The sequence below is a fragment of the Sarcophilus harrisii genome, chromosome 1 (assembly GCF_902635505.1).
Source record: "Sarcophilus harrisii chromosome 1, mSarHar1.11, whole genome shotgun sequence".
Lineage (NCBI taxonomy): Eukaryota > Metazoa > Chordata > Mammalia > Dasyuromorphia > Dasyuridae > Sarcophilus > Sarcophilus harrisii.
Window position 1 is genome coordinate 649,226,893 of NC_045426.1, and position 24,567 is coordinate 649,251,459.

General features: G+C 40.7%; 1 protein-coding gene across 18 annotated transcripts in view; it reads right to left on the reverse strand.

The window, feature by feature from the left end:
* Positions 1-24,567, reverse strand: part of CACNA1A (calcium voltage-gated channel subunit alpha1 A) — a 241,862-nt gene that overhangs the window by 53,099 nt on the left and 164,196 nt on the right. For 13 of the 18 annotated variants that reach the window (XM_031947665.1, XM_031947664.1, XM_031947661.1 and 10 more), the window contains exons 22-30: positions 16,841-16,900; positions 14,759-14,865; positions 9,218-9,229; positions 6,756-6,855; positions 3,873-4,033; positions 3,166-3,303; positions 2,263-2,464; positions 1,275-1,439; positions 930-1,040 (exon numbers count right to left, since the gene is read on the reverse strand). In XM_031947665.1, the coding sequence (XP_031803525.1) occupies positions 930-1,040; positions 1,275-1,439; positions 2,263-2,464; positions 3,166-3,303; positions 3,873-4,033; positions 6,756-6,855; positions 9,218-9,229; positions 14,759-14,865; positions 16,841-16,900 (1,056 nt within the window). The remainder of the gene's footprint in view (positions 1-929; positions 1,041-1,274; positions 1,440-2,262; positions 2,465-3,165; positions 3,304-3,872; positions 4,034-6,755; positions 6,856-9,217; positions 9,230-14,758; positions 14,866-16,840; positions 16,901-24,567) is intronic. The other 5 variants (XM_031947676.1, XM_031947675.1, XM_031947669.1 and 2 more) reach the window with 1 other exon arrangement.

The following is a 24,567-nucleotide window of genomic DNA, read 5'->3' on the forward strand; positions in this document are numbered from 1 at the left end:
GGATGAAGGATTAGGCTTAGAAGCAAGAGGACCTGAGTTCAAATGTAATTGCAGACACTTATTACCTGAGTAACCTAGGGCTAGGCACTCAACCTCAATCTCTCTCAGTTTCCTCAACTGGAAAATGGGGATAATAATAGTACCTCCTCTTCCCGCTAGGAGTGTCGTGAGGATAAAATGAGATAATATTTGTAAAGTGCTTAGGACAGTGCCTGGCACTAAACAGGTACTCATTAAATGGTCATCCCTTCCTCTCTTTCCCCCTGCTCATCTCCTACTGTGTAATCTTCCTAGACAGTGAACTAGGGACTTAACCGAGAGGAAGCCATTTGTCTGCCTTGTTTGTATGAGCTAAAAACCAAACCCAAGAGAATTTAGGCAATGATCCCAGCTTCTTATGGATGGGATGATGGGGAGGTTCAGAGGCCCAGTAACACTTATATGCCATCGGGTTTGGTTTCCTAGTACAGGATCTATTGAGGTTCCAGTCAAGACCACAGAGGATCACTGAGTCTTTGTGAGTAGACTGGCTCCTCAGAACGGGCCAATGCTCATGGTTTAGATGAAGTGGGAATCTCTAGGTTCCTTCCTCTTGCAGGAATGTACTGACTCCCTTAAGCCAGTGTCAGACACAAACAAGCAGTGATAAGAACTTTTTAAACATAAAGAATGTTCAGTATGTGAACCACTATTAAGGTTAAAGAACTTGGGAATTTATCACTTGTGTGACTTTATGAAAGTCTTCTCCCTTCTGTAAAATACAGTCTATTTCATGAACTCAAATTGTGATTACAAAAAAAATCAGACTTTAAAGGTGATTGCAAATTTGAATTCCTGGCAAGATGGCCAGTGGAACCTGTGGAAATGAATTCTAAGATAACCATCTGTCTCCCCCTCCCTCCCTTGCCCAGGGATGTGTGTAGACTTACCAGGATCCCAAATGCCATGATTTTCAGGAGACATTCCAAAGAAAATAGGGAAGTGAAGACAATGTTGAACACCCTTAGTGCATTGTCATACGCAGATGTGGCACCGTCAAACTAGAGGAAGGAAAAAGGTGGTAGGCAAGTGGGGGCAGTCAGTTGGCTACCCAATTCATTTTGAATGTAAGGCAATGCTAGAGTCCAGTTTTCCCCCTCATTGAAAGGCAGGCCCAGGGATTTTGGTCTGTACTGGCCCCCAGTTCTAAATGCTAAGGAGTTCCTCCCCCTTTCCCAACCTTCCTTCCCCTTTTCCCTTCCCTTCCTCCCCAGCAAGAGGTGGTCAAGTCTCACCTTCATCATAAGTACAATTGTGTTGAGGGCTATCATGGCCATGATTGTGTATTCAAAGGGAGGGGACACCACAAACTGCCACATGCGGTACTGGAAACTCTGCTTGTTCTGAGGCATGTGCCTTGTCAGGGGTTTGGCACTGATGGCAAAGTCAATGCATGCCCTCTGCAGGGAAAAAGGTGACACTGATGTGAGGAAGAGGAAGGTGAGGGGAGACAGAGGAGGGAGAGAGGGGGGAAAGAAGGGCACAGGGCAGTGGATAAGTACATGGACTGGGGGAGAGGGGAATCTCATTCATCCTTTTCTAACATTCATTGGATCTGCTCCATCCCCACTACTATTCTTCAAATCTCAATGTGATTCCTCCTCCCGCTCCAAGTTCTTGCTTCATTTTTTTAGTTATCTTGTATCTAGTTTTCCAGCTTCTTCAGTCCCAAACACCAGCTTAAACCATGCAGAGTCCCAGGGAGAGCTCTAACCATGAGCCACTTACAGCTATGGATTCTAGATGTTTGAGCCTGTCTAAATAAAAAAAAGAAATTTCCTCCTTGGCTCCCCAGCTTCCTATGATTTTTGTGCCCCTCACAGAAGAGGTAGCTATGCTATAATTACTATTCAAGAATAGTTAAAGAATAAACTAATATCTAATATGCCTTTGTGATTTTCTTACAAAAGATTTCATTTATCTTGGCTTTCTTTTGGAGAGAGGAAAGAGGAGGAAGGTAGTTAAGGTAATATTTCTTTTCTTTTCTGGAAAAATCCCAGACTACACCATCCACTCAATGAATTGATGGAACCAGGGGAACAAGGACAGGCTCTGTCGATCTTGAAGCCAAGATTTTTCCTTCTATATTCACTTTCCTTTCTTGATAAGGGATTAGCAACCAGAATTTCTTACTTCCCTGCCTCATAACTGGTGCCCTGTAGAAATAGCCCTACTTCCTAAGTTTTGAAATGAAGAAGGGAAGGGATGATTAGGGGCCTGCACCTCATTCTTCTCCAGGCTGTACTCTTCCATCATCTTGTCTCCCTGCTCCTGGAAGGTGATGATGATCAAGGCCACAAAGATGTTCACAAAGAAGAATGGAAACACCACGAAGTAGACAACATAGAAGATGGACATCTCCATCCGGTATCCAGGGCTGGGACCCTGGTTCTCAAAAGTTGCATCCACTGAGTGTTTGAGAACCCTGTTAAAAGAAGGGAGGGAGGATAACGAGAAGAAGAAAGGAAGAGATGGGATAGGGCAGGGATAAAGGGGACAAAAGGAGGGAAGTGGGACAGGATGGTTGAGAGGGAATTAAATTGAGATGGGAAGGATGGGAAGAGATGATGACAAAAGTTGGAATCAAAGAAAGAAATATGAAAAATAAAAAAAAAAACCAAGTTAGGAATGTAAGAACTGGCTAATTAATAATTGAGTAACCTACTTGGTATACTTTTGTGAATTGTAGATGCCTCCTGATAAGTGTGTGGGTATTTGGGAGTGCTGGGAACCCGTTTGTCTCTCTGTCCTTGCCTGCTCCCTTGGCTCAGCTGAGCCCTGTCTCTGCTTAACTAGTCACTGTTCTTCAGGCTCCTTCACTAAGAACTAGATGGAGCTGGTGGTCAATCCCTTTTCATTAAACTCTGCTCGTGGGGGCTGAGCCTTGTGCTAAGAGTCCCTCTGGAATTTCTGACCATATATGAAACACACACACAGATGTAGCAGGCAGTGGACCAAGATCAACACGAATATGTGGGGTCACTTTCAAGAACACAGAAGCGGGCCTGACAAAGCATCCTGGTCCTGAACTTGACAGCTCAAAGACGAAAGGTTGTACTGCCTCCAGTCCCAGAGAGCTCCCTAAGTATCACCCAGGTGGGAAGCCAGGAGCCCCAGAACCCTTACTGTGGCCAGCCTTCTCCAGTGGACACGGTGAAAAGGGTCAGCAAAGCCCACAGCACATTGTCGTAATGAAACTCGTACTTTTTCCATTCCCGATCCCTGGCTTTCACCTCATTTTTCTCATACAGGAGATACTTGCCCCTGGGAAAGAGGAGTGAGGTACACAATTAATGGACCCAGGGAGAAGCCCTCTGGAGCCATATCCCTGGACTCTGAAAAGGAAATAAAGGCAATCATTGGAGAAGTAGTTTAACCTGAGCAGTCATTGGGAGTGGACCAGTGCTCTGAAAGGGGCAGAGTAGGAATGAAGGGTAGGGATTGAGAGTCAGCTAGTTTCAAGCCAAGTAGCATCAATTCCCAATATGGGCTGTGTGGTCGGAGTTATTTCTGTATATCCCAGATCTGGGAAGGATGGTTCTTAAAGCTGGGATACTAGAATGGCACTAAAGGCCATACAGCTGCTGTTTCCTTCCCTCACCTAGGAAAAGAAAAAGCCTGATACAGGTCTTCAGAGAGTGGGGCCAGGAGGGTCATTCACTGAATGAAGAGTGAGGCAGAAAATAGGGTCACATGGAAGATCAGGGTGAGAAGTCATCATTGTCCCAACTCTCAAACCACAGCTGGTTCATGAATAGAGGGGTTCCTAGTCCAGGGCTAGACAGTTTAGGAAAGGAGGGGGGCAGATGGGCAGGGCATGGTTGGGCACCCACCGGCAATCTTTCTCAAACTCCTTCGACTCATCTGTGCAGTGGAAGAACTTGCCCTTGAAAAGCTGCACGGCCACCACAGCAAAGATGAACATGAAGAGCATGTAGACGATGAGGATGTTGAAGACGTTTTTGAGAGAATTCACCACACAGTCAAACACGGCCTGGGGAAGGGAAGCAAGCACCCGGAGTCAGGGCAGGGATCAGGATGGAGGCCTGGGGTTGAGGCTGAGAGAGTAGGGAAGATAGCAGTATAGCAATGCACTCCGCTACACAGGAGAACCCCCTCCCTATCCTAGACAGCTAATCTGCAAGCTCCTACTTCCCATAGTCTCCCCAGGGTGGGATAAGTATCTGGGAGGTAAGATCTTGTGCTATCAGCTCCTCTCTTCAGCCATTGACTTTTTGGCAAAAGTTCAACCTTTATACTGTCCTAGGATAAAGATAAGGGACACAAGTTACTTAGAGCTTGCATAGAAAGTGAACTCAGCCAGCTCTCCTTCCCAGACTAATTCCCCAAATGCCAGGCCAAGTCCCTGCCTTCTCTGACCCTGATAGTTTCATGTCCTTCTTTGATTATTGATACTTATCCTTTCTTTCTTAAGTTACTGTTGTTTTTGCCTGCATATACTATGGATTTTTGGAATTATCTTATTATTGCTTCCCCCCTTCCTTTTCTCCCAACTCCTTGGTAGCACATGGAGCACTGTGTCTGGAGTTAAGATTTGAATTCAAATGTCTCCTGACACACTTAACTGGCTGCGTGATCCTGAGTAATTCAACCCATTTGCTCATATTTAAAATGGAGATATTAATAGCATTTGCTTCATAGGATTCTTGTGAGGATAAAAAGATAATAACCATAAAGCATTTAGCATAGTGCCTGCATATAGGAAGCATTATATAAAATTAGCTATTTAATAATTATTATAATAGCTAGGTGGCATAATACATAGAGCATTGTTTCGAGTCAAGAAGACCTGAATTCAAATCTGGCCCCAGATATTTACTAACTGTGTGACTCTGGGCAAGTCACTTAACTGGCTCATCTTAAAAATGAGCTGGAGAAGGAAATGACAATCTATCAAGAGAAGCTCAAATGGGTCCAGAGAGAATTGGACATGACTGAAAAATGATTGAACAACATCATCACCATCATCATTATTATTACATCTCTCCCTAACATTGCAGTTGAGTTTTGGCCTTCCAAAGGCTCATGGGATTTTAAGCTAGAAAAGATCTTTGTGGACATCTAGTCCAAGTCTCTCATTCTCCAGAAAAGAGTATAAAGGCCCAGAATGGGAAAGTGACTTTTCTAAGGTCACCCAGGTAATTGCAATTGTTGGTGAGCAGGGGTTCAAATTTAGGTGCTCTGGCTGCTTATCCAAGGATCTTTTCACTATACAAATAGATTGAACAGGGCATCTTTAGTGATCTCACTGATTTTTTTTTTAGATTTTATTTTTTTATATTTTAATAGCTTTTTATTTTTCCAAATACATGCAAAGATAATTTTCAACATTCACCTTTGCAAAACCTTATGTTCCAAATTTTGCTCCTTCCCTCCCCCCATTCCAGACAGCAAGCAGTCCAATAAAAATGTGCAATTCTTTTAAATATATTTCCATATTTATCATGCTGTGCAAGAAAAATCATATCAAAAGAGAAAAAAACAAGCAAACAATAACAATAAAAGGTGAAAAATATTATGCTTTGATCCACATTCAGTCTCCATAATTCTCTCTCTGGATGCAAATGGCTCTTTCCATCACAAGTCTATTGAAATTGCCTTGAATCGCCTCCTTGTTGAAAAGAGTAAAGTCTATCAGTTGAGCACCATATAATCTTGTTGTTGCTGTATACAATGTTCTCTTGCTTCTGCTCAGTTCACTTAGCATCAGTTCAGGCTTTTCTGAAACCAGTCTGTTCATTATTTCTTATAGAACAATAATATTCCATTATATTAATATATCATAACTTATTCAACTTTTCTCCAGCTGATGGGCATCCACTAAATTTCCAGCTCCTTGCCACTACAAACAGGGTTGCTATAAACATTTGTTGCACACATGAGTCCTTTCTCCTCTTTTATGATCTCTTTGGAATACAGACCCAGTAGACACTGCTGGATCAAAGCATATATACAGTTTGATAGATCTTTGGGCATAGCTTCAGATTGCTCTTCAGAATGGTTGGATCAATTTACAACTCCAACAACAACAACAACTGTGGGAAATAACAGTGTCCCAGTTTTCCCACATTCCCTCCAATATTCATCATTATCTTTTCCTGTCATCTTAGCCAATCTGAGAGGTATAAAGTGGCACTTCAGAGTTGTCTTACTTTACATTTCTCTAATCAATAGTGATTTATAGAGCCCAGGGATCTTATTATTGTATTTGCCTATCAGGAATTATTACTCCCACCATGTTGTTCACTCATGTCCAATTCTTCATGAGCCCATTTGGGGTTTTCTTGGCAAAGATACTGGCATAGTTTTCCATTTCCTTCTCTGGCTCATTTTACAGATGAGGAAATTGAAGCCAATGGGGTTAAATCACTTGCCCAGAGTCACACAGCTACTAATAAGCTGGATTTGAGCTCACCAAGATGAGTTTTCCTTGACTCTAGGCCTGACATTACCCCCTTCACCACTTAGCTGTCCCTTTACTCCCACCACAGAGCTAAAGAAATGGAGGCATAGAGAAGTTCAAGGTCACACAGTCACGTATTGTTGTGAGACTAGACACCTAGCTCTCCTGCCTTCTGATTCAGTGCTGTCTCTGCAAGACTGTGGTGAAAGTGTTCATGTTTTCAGTGATGCCCATGGGCCTTAGAGCATGGCTGTGCTCTACAGTGGTCCAAGTCCTCCAGCTCCCAACTCACCTTGAGTTTTGGCAGTCGTTTGATAGTTTTGAGAGGCCGCAGCACTCGGAGGACCCGAAGGGATTTAATTGTGTTGATATCCTTCCCTTTACTATTGCCACTGTAGGGAACAATTGAGGACAAGGGGGCAAGAGAGCAAAACTCAGAGTCAGCACAGGAGCCTTCAATTGGTTCTACAAAGCCCCCACCCTCAAAAAGTATGGTATGCTCAAAAATGTGGAAATTAAATGAACTTGACTTTCCCCAGCTTGGATGAGAAATGGGTTAGCTTCCCTTTTGTCCCTGTGCTCTGGAACATATTGGAAGCTTGCTCCTTGTGGTTCTCAGCTCTGGGGCTTTTTGAAACATTGGCACTTACCAGAATGGGATCCATGAACCCTGCTAATACCCAGTGCCTGAGGCAGCTGTGTGTGAGGACTCCTGCCTACACACATTGTCACAGAATCACAAAATCAAACTTCTGGGAAATGGAAGATTTCTCAGAGGTTAACTAGCCCACCCCATGCTTTAATGGCAATCCTTAATAAATATTTATCCAGCCCTTACTTAAAATAACTTCAGTGGCAAAGAACCCATTGTATCCTGAGACAGCCTTTTTGATGGAATATAGCTTCTAGGGAAGACAGCAATAATTTTAAGGTCCCCTGAATTTAGGGTGCTTCTGTTCTAACAATCTGTCAATGATTCTAAATTTTCTGGCTTTGGAATCTGTGATTCTGAGCTCCTCTGATTTAAAAATGCTATTGTTCTGTCAATGATTGTAAAAGTCTTCTGGCCTAGGAATATAATAATATTTCTTCCCTTAAACTTTAGGGAAGATATATTAGATATATCAGTGATCCCAAAACTCCCTAACAGTAGAATACTATTGTTCTAACAGTCTTGTCTGACAATGATTCTGAAGTCTTCTGGCTTTCCTTTTTTGGGATAAAAAAAGAAGGGACCAAAGATATAGATTACATATTTGCCTGTTTCCCATCCCCACTCACAAATAAAAGTATCCTAAGACCTTAAAAAGAACTACAGAGAAGTGGCAAATTGCTCTTTCAATCAAATGCTAAACCTTAAACAGCCTGAAGGTCCTCCTGGGGAAAAACACACACAAAAAAACAAAGATTGGGTTGGCTGGGGTGCAAGTCAAGGTGTCTATTTGGCCTTGGTATTTTCCCTAATTGGGGTCACTGTCCTCACGGACTTCATGTTTCTCTCCTCTGGAGGACTAAAGGCAGATGAAGATGCTGCCCAGAGCCAATCCATCTCACAACCAACAAGCACAGGGTCTAGAGAATTCCAAATAAAATTTGCTAAGTCTGGTAGGCCATGGTTCCTTTACTGCCTCTGGTAGTTGGGACTCTTAGTGACATAGACATCCCTTATTAGACAGCTCCTTATGAAAATTCTGGTCCAGGACCTTGGACAGCTGTTTAAAGGGCTGTTTCCAAAGGAAGACAGCTCTTTTATTATTACTTGGTTAGTAGGACAAACTGAATAGGAGACAGAGTGAAAAAGATCTCTTTTTCTCTAGATATCTACTCATCCCTAGACTTTCTTTTCTCTTTTCTGAGAAGGAAAATTGAAGGCTAAAAAAAAGTAAAAACACTTCCTAAGAAAGAGATTTCCTCTTTCCTAAAGGCAGGAGTGCCACGTGCATAAACAGGAAAACTGAGTTGCCAATCCAGGTCTTTCCTCCAGAGCCTTGGAGCTATTGCTTATTTCCCAGTTACCATAAGTTTCCTGAGAGTCACAACCATCTATTCTTAAAATGCCTTAAGATTAATTTTAGCCCTTTTTTATCTGACATACAACAAGCTCCCCTCATTCGGTAGGGCAGAATTAAATCTCTGGGGTCATCTACTCCTGGTAGATTAGGAACTAACTTTGCAGTGCATCAATATTTATGTTTCCAAGGGGCAGAGGTACCAACAGAATGAATGCCTTTCCCTGGAGTAGAGGTGACGATGGGGGTGGGGCACTGCCCTCTTATGTATGGAGGCTGAAGAATCTTCTTCCGATGAAATTTACCTACCTTCCTCATACTTCCTCTAAAGTAAATGACGATAAAATCTGGTAAGGACATACCTTTCCCTTATCTTTCTTCATCCATATTCTTGAAATTCTTTGTATACATTTGTTTTTTCTTTCCCTAGCCTCATCTCCATGTGGGCAATTGAGGCACACATCACAGAAAAGTTCTTGAGTCAGTGGCTGGGCCAATAAAGGAGCCAGGAATCCTGGCTTTCAGCCTAAATGCTTGATTCAAAGCCTCTTGTAAGCATTTCTGTGACGCTCCCTGGCATTTACATGTAGTGGGGTGACATTGAGTCCCAGACCCTATGACTCAAAGTAACAGGTAGGCAACCACAAACATAGAAAAAGAGAAAACATAGAAATAAAAGGAGTGTATTAGAGTGAGAGTGAGAGAATGAGAGGAAGAAAAAGAGAGACAGAAAGAGAGACTTTACCGTGCAGTACTCCTGTTTCACGTGGCGGTGAGAGGGAGAGACAAGTAGAGGTGAGCGACCTCAAAAGAAAAAACACACAACACATGCCTAAACAACACCTTTCTCCCTGCTCTGGCAAGAGGGTTTCCTCTGGACTTCAGCTCTGATTTTAGAAGTAAGAAAATGCCTATACTTTTATTTTTAATTTTAGGGGCTGTTTTGGGTGCTAAGCATGCTTTCTGGCTTCAGTAACATAAGGAGATATCTGGCTAAACAAAAGCAGAACTATGGTCTGAGAAATTTAGCCCTTTACCCATTGCCAAGATATGTTCTGATTTCCTTGTTCTAATAGGCACTACTCCACAGCTGATGTAACTTCCCCATAGGTAAAAATATCAGAAGGATTCAAAGTTTCCAAGGCCACCTGGAGGGCCTTACTAAAAGCTGGAGCTGTTTGGCTGTTAGTAAGACACCATTCAGCTGGAGGCCTAGGCCATATATGGAAGTCCCTCTTAGGTTGTTGCCCTAAGTGGAATGGATTTTTCTAGGGAGAAAAAAGGATTATTGGATCATGGGGGTTCACTGATCCAAATCCCACATTTTATGGCTGAAAAAACTGAGATCAGATAGGTTAAATGATTTTCTTGCCCAAGATCAGATAGATAGAGGAGTTAGTGCCTAGACATCAAATCCAGTTGCAGTACTCTTTAAGGGAGAAATAATTACTTAGGGCATGGCAAAGATGGCCCCAAACCAGATTAGGAAATAAAGTCAGCTACTAGAAAGGCTGGGGAAAAGGGCCATCTGTTAATGAGAGTTCTATTCAGTGGCTTTAACAAATAACTTGGAAGGTCTTGAGAATATGGTGATGAAACCAACTGTTTAACACAATGGGGAAGGACCAAAGACTCCTGGGAGCATTTTAATTTCATATCCTGGACCCATAAAGGGGACTTAAATTTTTCTGGAGATCAATTTGAAATACCTTCCTCTCTGCCCCTGCCTAAACCCACCCATAAAAATGGACAACAGCTTATGCTCCTTTTCCATATCGCAGAAATTCTCTAAGTTAGCCAAACACTGGCTTCTGTCATAGGCAGCTGGAGAAGGACCTTTGAAGAGAAAGCAGAAGCTGGAAGCTGCCCAGGGCAGCCTGGCCATGATTAGCATCACTGCCACTCTTGCTTCAGTCAGAGGAGATGGGAGGACACCCAGCCTTCCCTGGGCCCTCCTTTCCACTGGCTAGAGCAACAGATCCAGATGGCTTTTGGTAGTGGATGGGGACTGAGGCATAATAAAACTCCAGCTGTTGAGAAATGTCCATTGCCTGGCCCTAATGAAACTGCCTTGAGCCTGTTACAGTGTGATGGGGTAAATAACAGTGGGTATGACACAGTTAATGGTACACACAAGAGCAACATGTATACTCTAGGTGTTGGTGTTTGGAGAGGAAGAAGAAGGAAGGGCAACAATGGAGAAAAGCATACTGCTGAAGTTGAGACCCACCCTAAGCCTTCAGCCCAATCATGGAGCTGGGTTTTTTAGCTGATTTATCTAGCTATGGATTGCCCTGGTATCCCAAATCTTTATATTCCATTTTCCTTTTTGTATAGCAATGGACTCTTGGGATTAGTTTCAGAGTCCTAAAGGGATAATACTTGATTTGACTTCTGGTTTTACCTGCCTGTAGTAAAGAAGCTGGAGGCTCCTGAAGTGAGGAGATGGGCTGCTAACAGCTTTTGGCTTTGTTATCACCATTTTTTTGGGGGGGGGGTCTGCAAGTAAAAGGGTGCTCGGGATAGAAGAGTATACCCAAATCAAAGGGTACAAAGTTGGAAGGCAAAGAAACAAAGGCACCTGATTTGAGAGAGACCCTGACTCTCTTTCAGTTTTCTCATTGGCAGCCAAGTGCCCCAAGAGATACTTAAAAGGAAAGAGGAAAATCAGGGGATTTATTAGGAACGAGAAAGTTTAGAGTCAGGATAGAAGATTTGAAACATGCAACTAGCTAGAGAATTTCCAGGGTCTTTCATTCTCTCAGGAGTTGAAAGGGAGAATGGGATTAAGGGTCTCCATTCCTGGTCTATTTATTTACAATTCCTGGTCTATTTACAACTCTAGCCTGACCCTGAACCTGCCAGCACCCTTCCAAAAAACCTAACATTTCTAATGGAAATTGTCTCATATTCTCAGAGAAAGTAAAAGCTTTCTTTTTTCTCCTACCTCAATTTCTTGGATTCCCATAGAAAATAGGATCAACTTAGAGAATTATAGGAGATAGAGATGATCTTAGAGATAATTTAGTCTGGATTTATTTTACATCTAAGGACACTGAGACTCAGAAATGTTAGAGTATTTGTCCAAGGTCACATAGGTATTACCATAGTCAGTCTTTAAACTCAGGTCCTTGCAAGAATACAGAATACTAAAAGGAACTCCCAGAATCCTTCCTATGTGTAAGCCTCTTCTTTCCTTTTCAAGATCACTAGCCTAATTGAGGATAGTAAAGGGAGGGAAGTTTTAGGATACCTCAAAACAAAAAATCTCTAAAAATTGGGTTTTGTTTTCCACTAGAGTTTTGAGGTATAGCTCAAATTACAAAAGAGCTGTGTTCCTGAGAAACTGAGTGCAAATCTAATTTTTATAATTAATTTTATTTTAAATGTACTTAGGGAACTTGATATTTAGAAGACTCTTATGGTAAATCCTTGGTAAAATGAAGAATCATCCCCTTAATTGCTTTTTTGTGTAAACCCACCATTGATACAACAGATTATTTAAAGTAAAGACTACCTATACAGGATGAGTAAGAGTAAGATTGCCTCATATTTGTCTTCACCAACAACAGAATTCCAGAATGCTAGCACCTAAAGAGATGCTAGAAGTCATCCAGCCCAACTCCTTCAGGGATAACTGGGGAAACTGAGGCTCACAGAGGAGGCAAGAGAAGAGTCCAGGATCACATAGGTAGTAAGTATTAGAGCTAAGATTTGGTGCTGGATCTTCTAACCATGCTTCCTCTATTTGCCCAAGCACCTATAATCTGGGAATGGTCTTTTGACTTCCAGGCCAGTGTTGGTTGCAAAGCAATGAACTGTATTTAGATAGGATCTGGACCAGAGGTACTCTGAGGTCCTCTGGATTCCCAAGCTAAGATTCTAGAATTCTGTGCCATGAAAGGATGGAAAGTTGATCTTAGTGACATCTAAAGGCCTGTTCCAGCTTGGAAACTCTATGTGTGCTTAAGAGCTTACCAAACTCATGAAAAAAAATCTACCATATTTACTTTTGTAAAGATTAATTAGGCATGGTTAGGGTAGATAGCCTGAGGTTCTTTAAATTAGGAAAAAAAACACCCCTCTCATTACTCATGGGTAAACCAAAAAGCCAATAGCTTCTATGACTTCCTAAAAGCCTCCCTGCAGTTACTCTCCAGGATGGGCAAGAGGTTCAAGAGAAAACCAGTAAAACAGTACACTGTGTGTACCACATTTAGTGCAAACATCCTTAGGACTTAGATATAACAACCTCAGAGATCATCTAGGTTGACCCTTCCATTTTATAGATAGTAAAGCTGAGGTTCAGAGAGGGTAGGTGCTGGTTGCCTTTGCATCTGTCCATTATATGGTAAGAGATCTCTTGCCCACTGGGAAGGAAACAGGGAAACATTTTTCAGGAAATGCTGATTCCTAGGCTGAAGATTTTCAGTGGTGGTAAAGGTTGAGAAAAGAAAATCTTGGTTAATTTGATGATGAAGTAAATACAAAAACAATTCTACTGAAGCCATACCCAACTAACACCCCCAGAATAATAGTCACCTGTATGGATCATGATGGAGTACTTGAGGGAACTGGATAATTGACACGAGCATGCAAAGGGTTTGGGCTAAGTGCTTATGAATAATGGGAATGAATGGATGTATGGAGATGAACAACTCTTCAAGGAGGGAGACCCCTACTGGACAAGAAGCAGCCCTTTTCCTTCCACATAGGGATCCACAGATCACCACTTAATGAATGATAGCCTGAAAAGTCAGAGAGATGCTTGGGCCTTTTTACTCATGAGTCTGGAACAAGTTCATTCCCCAACCTGGATTCACTTTTTTTTTAGCTGCCACACTAATTTATAGAGGATCTTTCTACCCCAGCCCTCATTAGAGCCAAACCCCCTCATTCAAAATGAGTACTGAGAGCCAGCTTCACATCAAAAGAAAAGAGAGAGAGAGAGAGAGAGAGAGAGAGAGAGAGAGAGAGAGAGAAAGAGAAAATATTGACTGAGGAAGACATAACCAGAAATACCAGGAGTCTGGATACTCAACTTTTGACTTCATTAAAGAATCTTTCTTTTTCTTTTTTTCTTCTCTCTTTTTTAAAAAAAGATAATGGAGGCTAAATGACTTGCTCAGAATTATACAGCTACTAAGTGTCTGAGACTATATTTAAACTCAGATCCTCCTGATTCCAGGGCTGGGGCTCTATCCACTGTATCAACATAGCTGCCCCAAGAATCTTTATTTTTTTGTCTGCTGAGCTCAGAGCAAATCAGAATTTTTGGTTATTATTCACTCAATAAGCAGATGCATACTGATGTTTCAGATCTAGTCACATAAACTTGTCTCTGATATAGAAATGAAGGGTGGTTCATTTAAGGCCCCTACATAAGGTTGTATTGAAAACAGACCACCTTGCAAAATTTTAGGAACTCTTAGCCTCCAAACAGGTACTGTTTTTCTTGAGTAGTGACTGACCTTGTTGACATGTCCATAATGGTCTATAAGGGCTTAAATACAAAGTGGGCAGGGAAAGAGAAGACAAAAGGCCATGATAACTTCAGAAACCTTTACTTCAGGGAACTGCCCTTGAAGATGCTACTATGAGTGTCACAGAAATCAAACTTCAGGAAGTTCAGGAAATCAAAATTCAGGAAGCCTGGCAAGAAGCCACCAAGGCCTGCTCACTTCAGCCCAAAGATCTATGGTGTGGACTGTCCTGTGCTAGAAGAGTTTCCGCCACCTTGGAGGCTCAATGATTGCCCAGTACTCAGACATTCAAGGGCCATTTTGGAGTACCAAAATGAAGCACTGCCCTTAGGAGGAAACAGTGCTCTGGGAATGCAGGGAGAGGCCATGTTTACCTGAGAGAGATGCGCCACATTTACCACGTAAGGGGCCTCTGGCCTCCAGAGTACTCATGCGCATTCTGCTCCCAATTGTCTCTTTGGGGAAACCCCAAAGAGACAGCTGCTCAGGGCTGAACCCGGAGGATGAGTGAGTGAAATGGTCTGGCAAGGCTAGCCTGAGACCAGCAACACAGCAACAAGCCTAAATGATGAGGTTAGACACCATTGCTGTATGAGGGAGACAGACAGGTCCTTTTCCCCCATGGTGGACATCATGCAAAAAGCCAATCCAAATCCTCCTTGGCTTCAGGGTGCATCCTCTATCCCCATTCCACCTAGCCCCATCACTACAGAGCACTCTTCCTCTGAGCCAGAGGAGAGAGCAGACCCAGGCAGGGAGGGGTGAGGAGGATAGGCAAGCAGGATGCTTGCTGGGAAACTTACGTGAAGGCAAATGCTACCAGAGCCCCACTGACCACAATAAAATCTAAGATGTTCCAGAGGTCCCGAAAGTATGCTCCTTGGTGGAGAACCAGCCCTAAGTCGATCATCTGTACAAAGAGAACAAGGCAGTGAGTGTCCTGTGATTTTATACACTCTCCCTGCTCATGGTTGATAGGCAGGGCAACTGACTCTTGGGATGTGTCTTTGTCCATGTTAGCGGTAGTATGTGGATGTGTATACATGTGCTTAACTTTCTATCTTTTTTTTTCTTTTTTTTAATTATAGCTTTTTATTTACAAGATATGTGCATGGGTAATTTTTCAGCATTGACATTTGCAAAACCTTTTGTTCCAACTTTTCCCCTCCTTCCCCCCACCCCTTCCCCCAGATGGCAGGTTGACCAATACATGTTAAATATGTTAAAGTTCTGTCTTTTTTGAAGAATGAACACATTGGTGGAGGGGTAAAAGGCAGATGGAGTTATCCTGATGGACAGAGGAGAAATAAATATGGAGCCATTCAAAACTCCTTTTTCTGGACCATGGCAAGTGAGAAATGAGAATGTCTACTCCTGAATGCCTGGCAGGGAACAGTGTAGGAGTGATCCTGAGAAAGGAGAAGCAGCCAGAGTCCCCTGCTTGGATGTGGAGGAAAAGAAAAGGGTCATTCTCAGTCCCTATGTTCCTTTTGAGGGAACTTGTAGCCACTATCTTTGTATTCAGATATGTTTTGCACTCTCCATTATCCTGCCTGAAGGTATCGCTTCCATAACTGTTCTGGACTTGTACTGGAATCTACTTGTCCTCAGACTATGTACAGCCTAGCTCTATCTGCCATTGGTTTTTTCTGCTGACCTTTTCCCCCTCCAGTTTGGCAAATCAGTTCTTTTCTACTCAGGCTCTTGCTCTATTGCCAGGCAACTTTCCTCTCCCCACCAACCTCCCTTTTTGCCCTAGAGCATTGGGGATAGGCTTAATTGTGCTTATCTTTCATTGAAAATCCTCTTACTTGGCCTCCACTTCTAAGGTAAAGAAGGAAAAGATGAACTCTTAATGCTTATTAAAGTTATAGGTCAGCCACTACTTCCTTCTGTCATTGAGTCAGTCAATAAGCATTTTATTTACTACTTATAATGCTCCAGACATTGTACTAAGCATGGCAGAATGCACTAAAAGCAAAAACACAGTTCCTGCCTCACAGTTAAATAGAGACAATATGCAAATCCTATGTATATACAAGAAATATACAGTATAAATAGGAGGTAGTCTCAGAGGGGGAGACTCCAGGAGTGGGGGAGGGTGTAGGGAAAAGATGGAAGAAAGGGAGAGATTTGAGCTGAGTCTGGAAGGAAGCCAGAGAAGCCAGGAGATTGAAGTGAAGAGGAAGCTCATTCTAGGCATAAGGAGATGGCCAATGCAGACACTCAGAGGGAGAGATGGAGTGTCCAGCTAGAGGAACAGCAAAGAAGTTAATATTGTTGGACTGGGGATTATGAAGTGTATGGAGGAGAATAATGTGTGAGAAAGCAGAAAAGGTAGGAAGGGGCAAGATTGTGAAAGTCTTTTTAAACCAAACTGGATTTGGTGTTTGATCTTGAAAGTCATAGGGAGCTGGAGGCATCTGGAAGCCTTGCCTAGTACTCCCAGTCTTTAGCGTCCAGACCTTCTCAAAAGGTCTTATTTTTACTTGTCTCTTTACTGTAACTTCCAGAAGAAAGTAAACTCCAGAAGAGTGTGTGTGGGGGGAGGCACAAGGGTTGTTTTCCTTTCTTTTTCCTTCCTTTCCCCTAGCCTTGCCTTCCCATCTTTGGATTTCAAGTTCCTAGCCTGTGTCTTAAACACAGCAATAATAATAATAATAATAATAATAACTTACATTACATAGCACAAAAAAAACATGGCATCCAAAAAGCCAAGCTGCCTTCTGCAGTGCTCAGGTCACAGTCTGCTTTTGTGGACTCTTGCAGCCCTATCAGAGAGGCTGTCAGAGTTCTGGGCTAGGGCCCTATTCCCACCCCTACCTTTTTACTCTAGAATCCACACACTAGTTCTGGGTTCCTCTTTCTTGGCTCTCAGAACTCACCTTGATCACCATCTCAAAGGTAAAGACACCAGTAAAGACATAATCAAAATATCGCAGCACCTGGAAGAGAGAAGGCAAGGTTGAGTGCTATTCCCAGACACAAGCCTAAAGGGGAGATCATCCCAGAAGTCTGTGCTGCAAACAGGTTGGGATTTGGTGATTTTAGTATCAGGATTGCTTGCCTGCAAAGTTCTAATCAAGGGCTTGAAGAGGAAAAACTGAAAAAGGCTTGAAGAAGAAAAACTAGCATGTCTTTCCAACATTAGTTATAAATAAACTCTAAAAGGTAGAATCACATGTTCTAGATGTGCAGATGCTGAACCAAACATTTAACTGGGCTTTGTTGTTCTAATGAAGACAAATCCTCTCCAAAGAGCAAATGCTTCTTCTGGAGCTTCTCTTCCCCCTAGTCCTTATCTACATAGCTATAGGTGCACAAATGCACTTAAGCCTCGATGGTTGGTCAGAAACTCAGGTGATGAACTCTAATCATGCAGGGTAAAGAGAGTGGAGCAATGGACCTAAGCAACTTACTGACACATGTGACCTTGGACAAGTCATTTAAATCCTGCTGCACCTCATCTGTTAATTGGGGAGAGAGGGGTTGGATTAGATAGCCTCCAAGGACTGTTCCTCGGTATCCTCTGGTGAGTTATTTTCTGTCTCATGTCTCTTTATTATGGAAGCCACTCAGGCACTCTGTCCTGTAGATGAGCTTTCAATTATGTTGATGCTAATCTTTTCCCTCCAAAGAAGCCTTTCCTTCACTTGATCCCCTTTGCCTACCCTTTTCCAAGAGCTTGGATTTTTACTTAAACCAATTCCTTTTTCATTTAAAATTCATTAAAAAACATCAAAAATATTATTTATGTTCTCCCTATTCTCTTCCTTTTCTTTCCCAATAAAGTAATTTGTTCAAAAGCTTTTCCCTTAACTTCTGATTTTTGTTAAATTTCTTTTACTACTCATTTTCCTAAAAGGCCTTCTTTGCTTTATTTTTGTTATTTCTCTTTCCTTCCAATCAATTTTGAATTTTAGTTTTTGAAATATTAGTCCTACTTTTATCTGTTTCTCAATTATTCTATGTCACTCATGGGATTAAGCAGCTTCCAAAGTGTCAGGTTAGTACAGCTAATCTCAATCATTAATCATCAAGTATCTAAAAAAAAGTTTATGTAATTGTTCTTATAGATCTTACTCTATTCTTCACTTTTTCCTGCTTTGCCTTGAACTTAGAAATATTAATTCATGAGGAAATCCATATTGGTAGAAGCAGTATTTCATGGTAGAAATTGCCTTGTGTCCCAATGGTCCAGTCCTATTCCATACCTTCAACATGATCAGTCTTCTCAAATACTATCTCATATCTCTACATCATTTCTCTTCTTCCTCCCGCAATCTGGGTACCAGATTTTCCTAGAAACTCACAAATCCTTTCTCCTGGCAGGGTACTGCTTATGAAGATATACTTTCTCAGACAGGATGGCTGCTTAATGCACAAACTCTTCCCAGATTAAATCCATCACAAGGTCCTGATCTTTCTTAATAGGTGTATATCTTATCCCATATGGGAATGTATTTCAGAAAGGACTCCTTTCCTCCACTGATGTGAGACACCACCCCCATTCCAGTTCCTTCAACTCACTTTCTACCTTCTACTTCCACCTTCATTCTTCCACAGTACCCCCATCCCCTTGCTAAGAGACAAGAATCACCACTCATTAACTGTTACTACTTAGACTTGAAAGCCAGCATTTACAAATATATGTGTATATTTGTGTGTGTATGTGTGCATATGAGTGAATATATATGTGTATATACATTATAATAGTATTTATATATTGCTTTAAGATTGCAAAGTACTTTATAAATATTACCTCATTTCATCCTTACAACAACCCTGGGAGGTGGGTACTATTATTATCCTCATTTTACAGATGGAGAATCTGAGACAGAGAATTGTTAAGTGACTTGCCTAGGGTCACATAGCTAGTAAGTGTCTGAAACTCGATTTAAACTCAGTTCTTCCTGCCTCTGGGTTCATCATTCTATCCCCTGTGCCATCTAGACACCTCTTCTTCTCTGTCTTCTCCCTCTCTTCTCCCCATTTATGCTACTTCCAATTCTGTGACTCTATCCTACAGAAGATGACCTCACAGCCACCAGTACTGACCCATCCATTCATCTCCTGTTTGAGCCGTAGCAGGGAGCAATAAGTGCAGCTGTCATTGTATAACAGAAAGAGAAAGACACTTGAAGAGAGCAGTGAAACCTATTTGGGGGCAGGCATCCCAGCAAACTTGCCCCAGCATGAGCCCATTCCAGCACCTTGATCACCAGACACCCTTTCTCTTCCTCTAGTCCCCTGGAACAGGCTACTTGCAGAATGGAAGAAGGCTTCTGAAGGCAAGATGATAATAGATTCAATCTTCTGGCCCAAAGCCAGTTTGACTTCTGTATTTCCTTGCTACCATCTGTCTGGAACTCCTGAGGATACTAAGGGAGCTAGGAATGGTTTGCTGAGGTAATAAAAGCATGTGATTTTTAAAATCTATGCACACCATCCAGATCTAAAGATCTCTAGGTTTAATAAAATTCTACTGATTAGGTGACTTCTGTGATTCAGCTCAGCCAATCAACAAATCACTAATTAAATGAATACTATATACCCACCCCTCTGAGGGATACATAGATACAAAAATATGGTCCTGAACCTCAAGGCCTCCTTGAGGAGGAAAGAAGAGTGATACATACACCACACAATGAGAGCCTAAATATGTGATAGTGAATACAGGTGCCCTGGTGCTTCAGAATAAGGAGAAGCTCAGCAGTGAAGGAGAAAAAAACAGGACTTGTAGAACAAGTTGTACTGAAATGGATGGAGAAGGGAAAGATGGGTAAACAGTACAAGCAAAGATTCAGAGGTGGAAATGAACATGTGGACGGGTGGAGGGAGGGCTATGGCCAGTTCCTGGAGAGTAGGGACTAGCTCACACATTTTTTTTTTAATGTCCTCCATAGTCCTGGCAATAATACCCTTATCATATTAAGAACCTAAATAATTGTCATATGAATGAATAAGTAATGGAAAATGAAGTGAGACTAGATTATAGAAAACTTTGAAGATCTGGTAGAAAAATTTAGATTGAGGTGACCAATAATAAGAGCCTGTTATAGGCTCTAGAGAAGGGAAATTAACTAATTAACTAATTAAATAGTTCATTCATCCATCCATCCATTCATTCTCCATGTGTTACTTAAGTATTCACAGTGCCATACACTGCTGGGTAGTGAGACTAAAAAATAACAGTCTCTTTTATGAAGAATCTTATATTCCACTGGGGGAGAGGAAAGAAACAACATGAACACAGATAAGTAAATCCAAAATATTGAACCTGGGTGCCTGAAAAGATTATAATAACTAGTATTTGTATAAAACTTTAAATTTTGTCAAGTGCTTTACTTCTTCATTCTTATTATATCCTGACAACAATCCTAGGAGCTAGGTGTATTATTATTCCCATTTTGCACAGGTGAGGAAACTGAAGTTAATAGAAGTTAGGTGACTTGCCTACAGTTACAAACCTAGTAAAGAGCTCTGAACTTTAGTCTTAAAGACTCTAATGCCAGTATTCTGTCCATTGCACACCAACTATGATGTTGCCTCTATAGAAATAAGGACAATGGGGAGAAGGAAGAGTTTCTGAAAAAAGATAATTAGTTTTGGTACACAAAGCTTAAGATTCTTAGGGGACATTCAGTTAGAAATATTGGTGATTTGGGGCTGGAGTTTAGGAAAGTAATTAGGACTGAATAGAGGTCATAGGGAATGGACCAGATGTATGGATATCCATACATCCATACATTCTAAGGGGCATTCCCATTAGACCTTCTCTTTCTTTTAAAGACAAGCTAATGACAGTGTTCAATCAGAATGTGCCAGTAACTATGATAGAAGTCTGAAAGTCGCCATATTGAGATATGGAAACCAAGGGAATTGCTAAGACCCACACAGAGATAAGGCCTAAAGAAAGAAGAGAAGACTTTGAGCAGAGTTTCGAGAAATACAAAACAATTAAGAATAAGAACACAGATGAAAATACAACAAAGAAGACTGAAGAAAAGTCAGTTAGGCAGGAGAAGAACCGGGAGTGAGCAATATCATAAAAATTCAGGGAGAAAGGAGTATTCTGGAGGAAGTGGGTGTCCAGAATCCAATGTTGTCAAGTGGTCAAAAAAGATGAAACTAAAAAGAGGCCAGTAATTTTGGCAATTAAGAGAACATTTGTCACTTTAGATTTAGCAGTTTCACTTGAGTGATGAGGTCAGAAGGCAGACTGCAAGGGGCTGAAAAGAGATGAGATAATGAAAGCTTCAATTTCTTTAGCAGATAATCAGTGTACCAGAAATATTATTGATGGAATGGAGGAGGAAGAGTCTGGATGGCTTTTACAGGATTCAAATACATATAGGGATAGTTTTTCCACTGCTGCAAGGATCAAAATACTTGCATGATACTCCTATCTTCTCCTGCAAGCTCTAGGCAGCTGCTCATTGGAGCAAGGCAGGCAATTACTGGACAGGTGGTCTGGTGAATGCTTTGGGATCAGAAAGGCCCAAATCTGTCTTCATCAAAATCCAGATCTGATTTCTCCCTGCCTCCTGGATAGATAGATTCTCATAAATAGATAAATGTCTTCTTTAAATTCCTCCCCAAGTCATGTTGTAGATTATTGTCCAATTATTTTAGACCATTTATAACCCCATTTGAGGGCTCTCTTGGCAAAAATACTGGAGAAATTTGCCATTTCCTTTTCTAGCTTATTTTACAGATGAAGCAACTGAGTCAAATAGGGTTTTAAGTTTGTCAAGATACTATTAGAAGACACTCTGTAAGTATGCTGTGCTCTGAGCTTGGCACACCACAGTCATCTGAGCTCACCTTCTGGAACAATGGTTCCTGAGCTTGGGCAAGAACCAACAAGCAGATATGAACCCCTGCCATGAGCGGATTGTTTGTCACTAGACAAGTTGCTATTGTGCTTCGCTACTGTTGCTACAACACACTGTTTGACTCTTTGTCTAGCCACAAATATATAAATCAAGATTTGGTCTCACTGCCTCATTCCCCCCATCCCAAGTACCATTTCTCTCACTTTTAAATTAAACTGTCCTCCTGGATTTCCTATTTTCTCACCTCTAGCATGCTCTTTTGGCTCCAGTCATGCACAGGCTAGAGGCTGATTTGGTCTGGTTGACATTAATTGGTGTCAGAAGTGGAATTGGACACAGAACTGGGCCACTGGACTCTCTGGTACCAGTAGAAATGGATTAGACACCACCAATAGCCTATTTTCTGAAGAGTCGCCCCTAACCCCCACCCCATCATCAGTCCTTTGCTTTTCTCTCTGCTCCAAGGCAGACAAGTCAAGCTTGTCATTCTTTGTCAAGAAAACTCTAGGACCCTTCTGGTGACCCAGTTTTCTCAGGTTACTCTAGTAAGAATATCCTTTCTTAAATTGTACACCTCAGTTAACTGGCTTCTCTGCACACTTCTGCTTTTTTTAAATTGCATGCCTCTGTAAACTTGTAACCATGTGCTTTTCTTGTTTCTTAAAACTGTAGCCCTTGGTAACTATGTGTCTCTATAAAATTAGAATTGTAACTATGTTTGTTTTTAGAGTCATTTGTGTCTTTTTGTATCTGTCTTCTTGTTTCTGTCTTTGTAAAATGTCTGTGTAGATACTGTTACCTTGAAAGATTTAAAATGCAGCCAGTCAGAAAAACTTCTAAGGCTGTAGCCAGAGTTTAGAACACAGGGAAAGAAAGATTAATGAACTTTCATATTTGAAGCAATTGTTCCAGTAAGCAGGAATAACTCCAACTTTAGGTTTTCCATGGGAGATTAGGTTATATGAAAAAAAAAGTCAGATCATCAAAGTTTGGAGAATTGCTAAAAACATCTTAGCATATTTTGGAGCTTTGAAGATTAATCATTTTAAAATTGCAGAGGAGAACTCCTGGGATTTGGGGTAATTCCAGGAACTCATTCCCATCTGAAATAACTTAGTAAGTTTTTGGGTACCATTCTGCAGAATTTGTTTTAAAGAAAAATAAGGATTAAATTTTATAAAAGTTAGCTTCATTGTTCTAGGGCAATGAAGAAAGGCAGTTAGTTTGGAAGAAATCCAGAGTGAAAAAAGGAAAAAAAAAAGATAAAAGGTTTGCACCTTATAATCGCCTCCTCTTAACTCTTTCTGAATCAACTCAAATCAGGTTCCCCAAACAAGATGTAGAAAAAAAAAATACTGGGAAAATGTGGGGGAAATTGAATTACATTCTAGTTGTAGAAATGTATTAATTGTGCAATCCTAGGCAAATTTATCTTATCTCTGTTTGCCCCAGTTTCCTGAGAAAAATAATAATAGTATCCATCTTTTGTTATGAAATCAAAATAATATAGTAATTGTAAAGTGTTTAACACAGTGAGTGGCAAATGCTAAACAGTACATTATTTCTTTAATTGAATGTAATTGTTCTATACCTGAGAACTCTAAAGTGGTTTTAAAATATCAGAGGTAATAAGACTAATGCTTTTTATTATGGGATAATTTGGAAATATAATTGATGTCATCTGAAGTTATGTTTCATGTTTTAAATACATGATATTGTTTGTTATTACTGTATTTCTAAATTCTCTTATATTGTGAAATTTGAGAGATCATTGTAAGACAAATGCTGTTAGACAAAACAACTTTTTTAATCTGGATGCTATTACACATTAATTGGGCTTTTAAACAAATATGATAAAAATAGATATTTGAAAACAAATATTTGACAAGCTTCATTTTGTTATAAAGCAAACAATAATGATATTTGATGGCGAGTTTTATTTGAAAATCTTGATAAAAATGTAGCTTTAACATATTAATGATGAACCAACTTTTAGTATCTGCTATATGTCTGAAGTCCCAGAATATTGGGTAGTTCTAATTTATAAGTAAAAGATAAAAGAAATGTTAACTGTTAGTTTACTAGTTAACTGATGTTAGAAAACATCAGGAGAGATATTCAAGCCCTAAGTTGTAGTTGGTGAAGTTTATTTAAGGTAAAAATTATTAGTCTTGTAATTTACTATTGTTTTGAGTTTTGACTACAGGGACAGTTGTTTGAATTGTCATGAAGCCAATAATAGAAAATTACATGTGTTGCAGTCTGGGAACTGCTAATGGTGAATGCCTTTGCATGGAAAATGTTTTGGATACAACCATGGCATGGCCTAGATAGGGTCCTCATGACTTTATTTCCCCACTGTGCTATTTTTTTTCTGAAAAGAAAATTTCACCACCTGGCTTATATTGAGACTTGATTTTAACACTCTGTGATTATATGATTGACTGACAGATATGACCCATGCTTGGAATCAAATAGAACTAAGGGAGTATCTTCCCCACCCCGTTTGATATATGACATTGCTATAACTATGGCCCTCCTTTTTCTTTTATAGCAAATTTCTATAATCAAAAAGTTTTGTAAATACAATACTAAATCTACTAGGCAATAGATTTATAACTAGAATAACTCTGAGTTACTATCATAGGATTCAAGTACAAATATCTTACAATTTTAACCTATATTTGTGGTCAAATTATAATACAGGAATGACATCCCCCTAAAGGGGAACTGAGTAGGCAAAGTAATAAGACAAAGATGTAATGTAAAAGTTT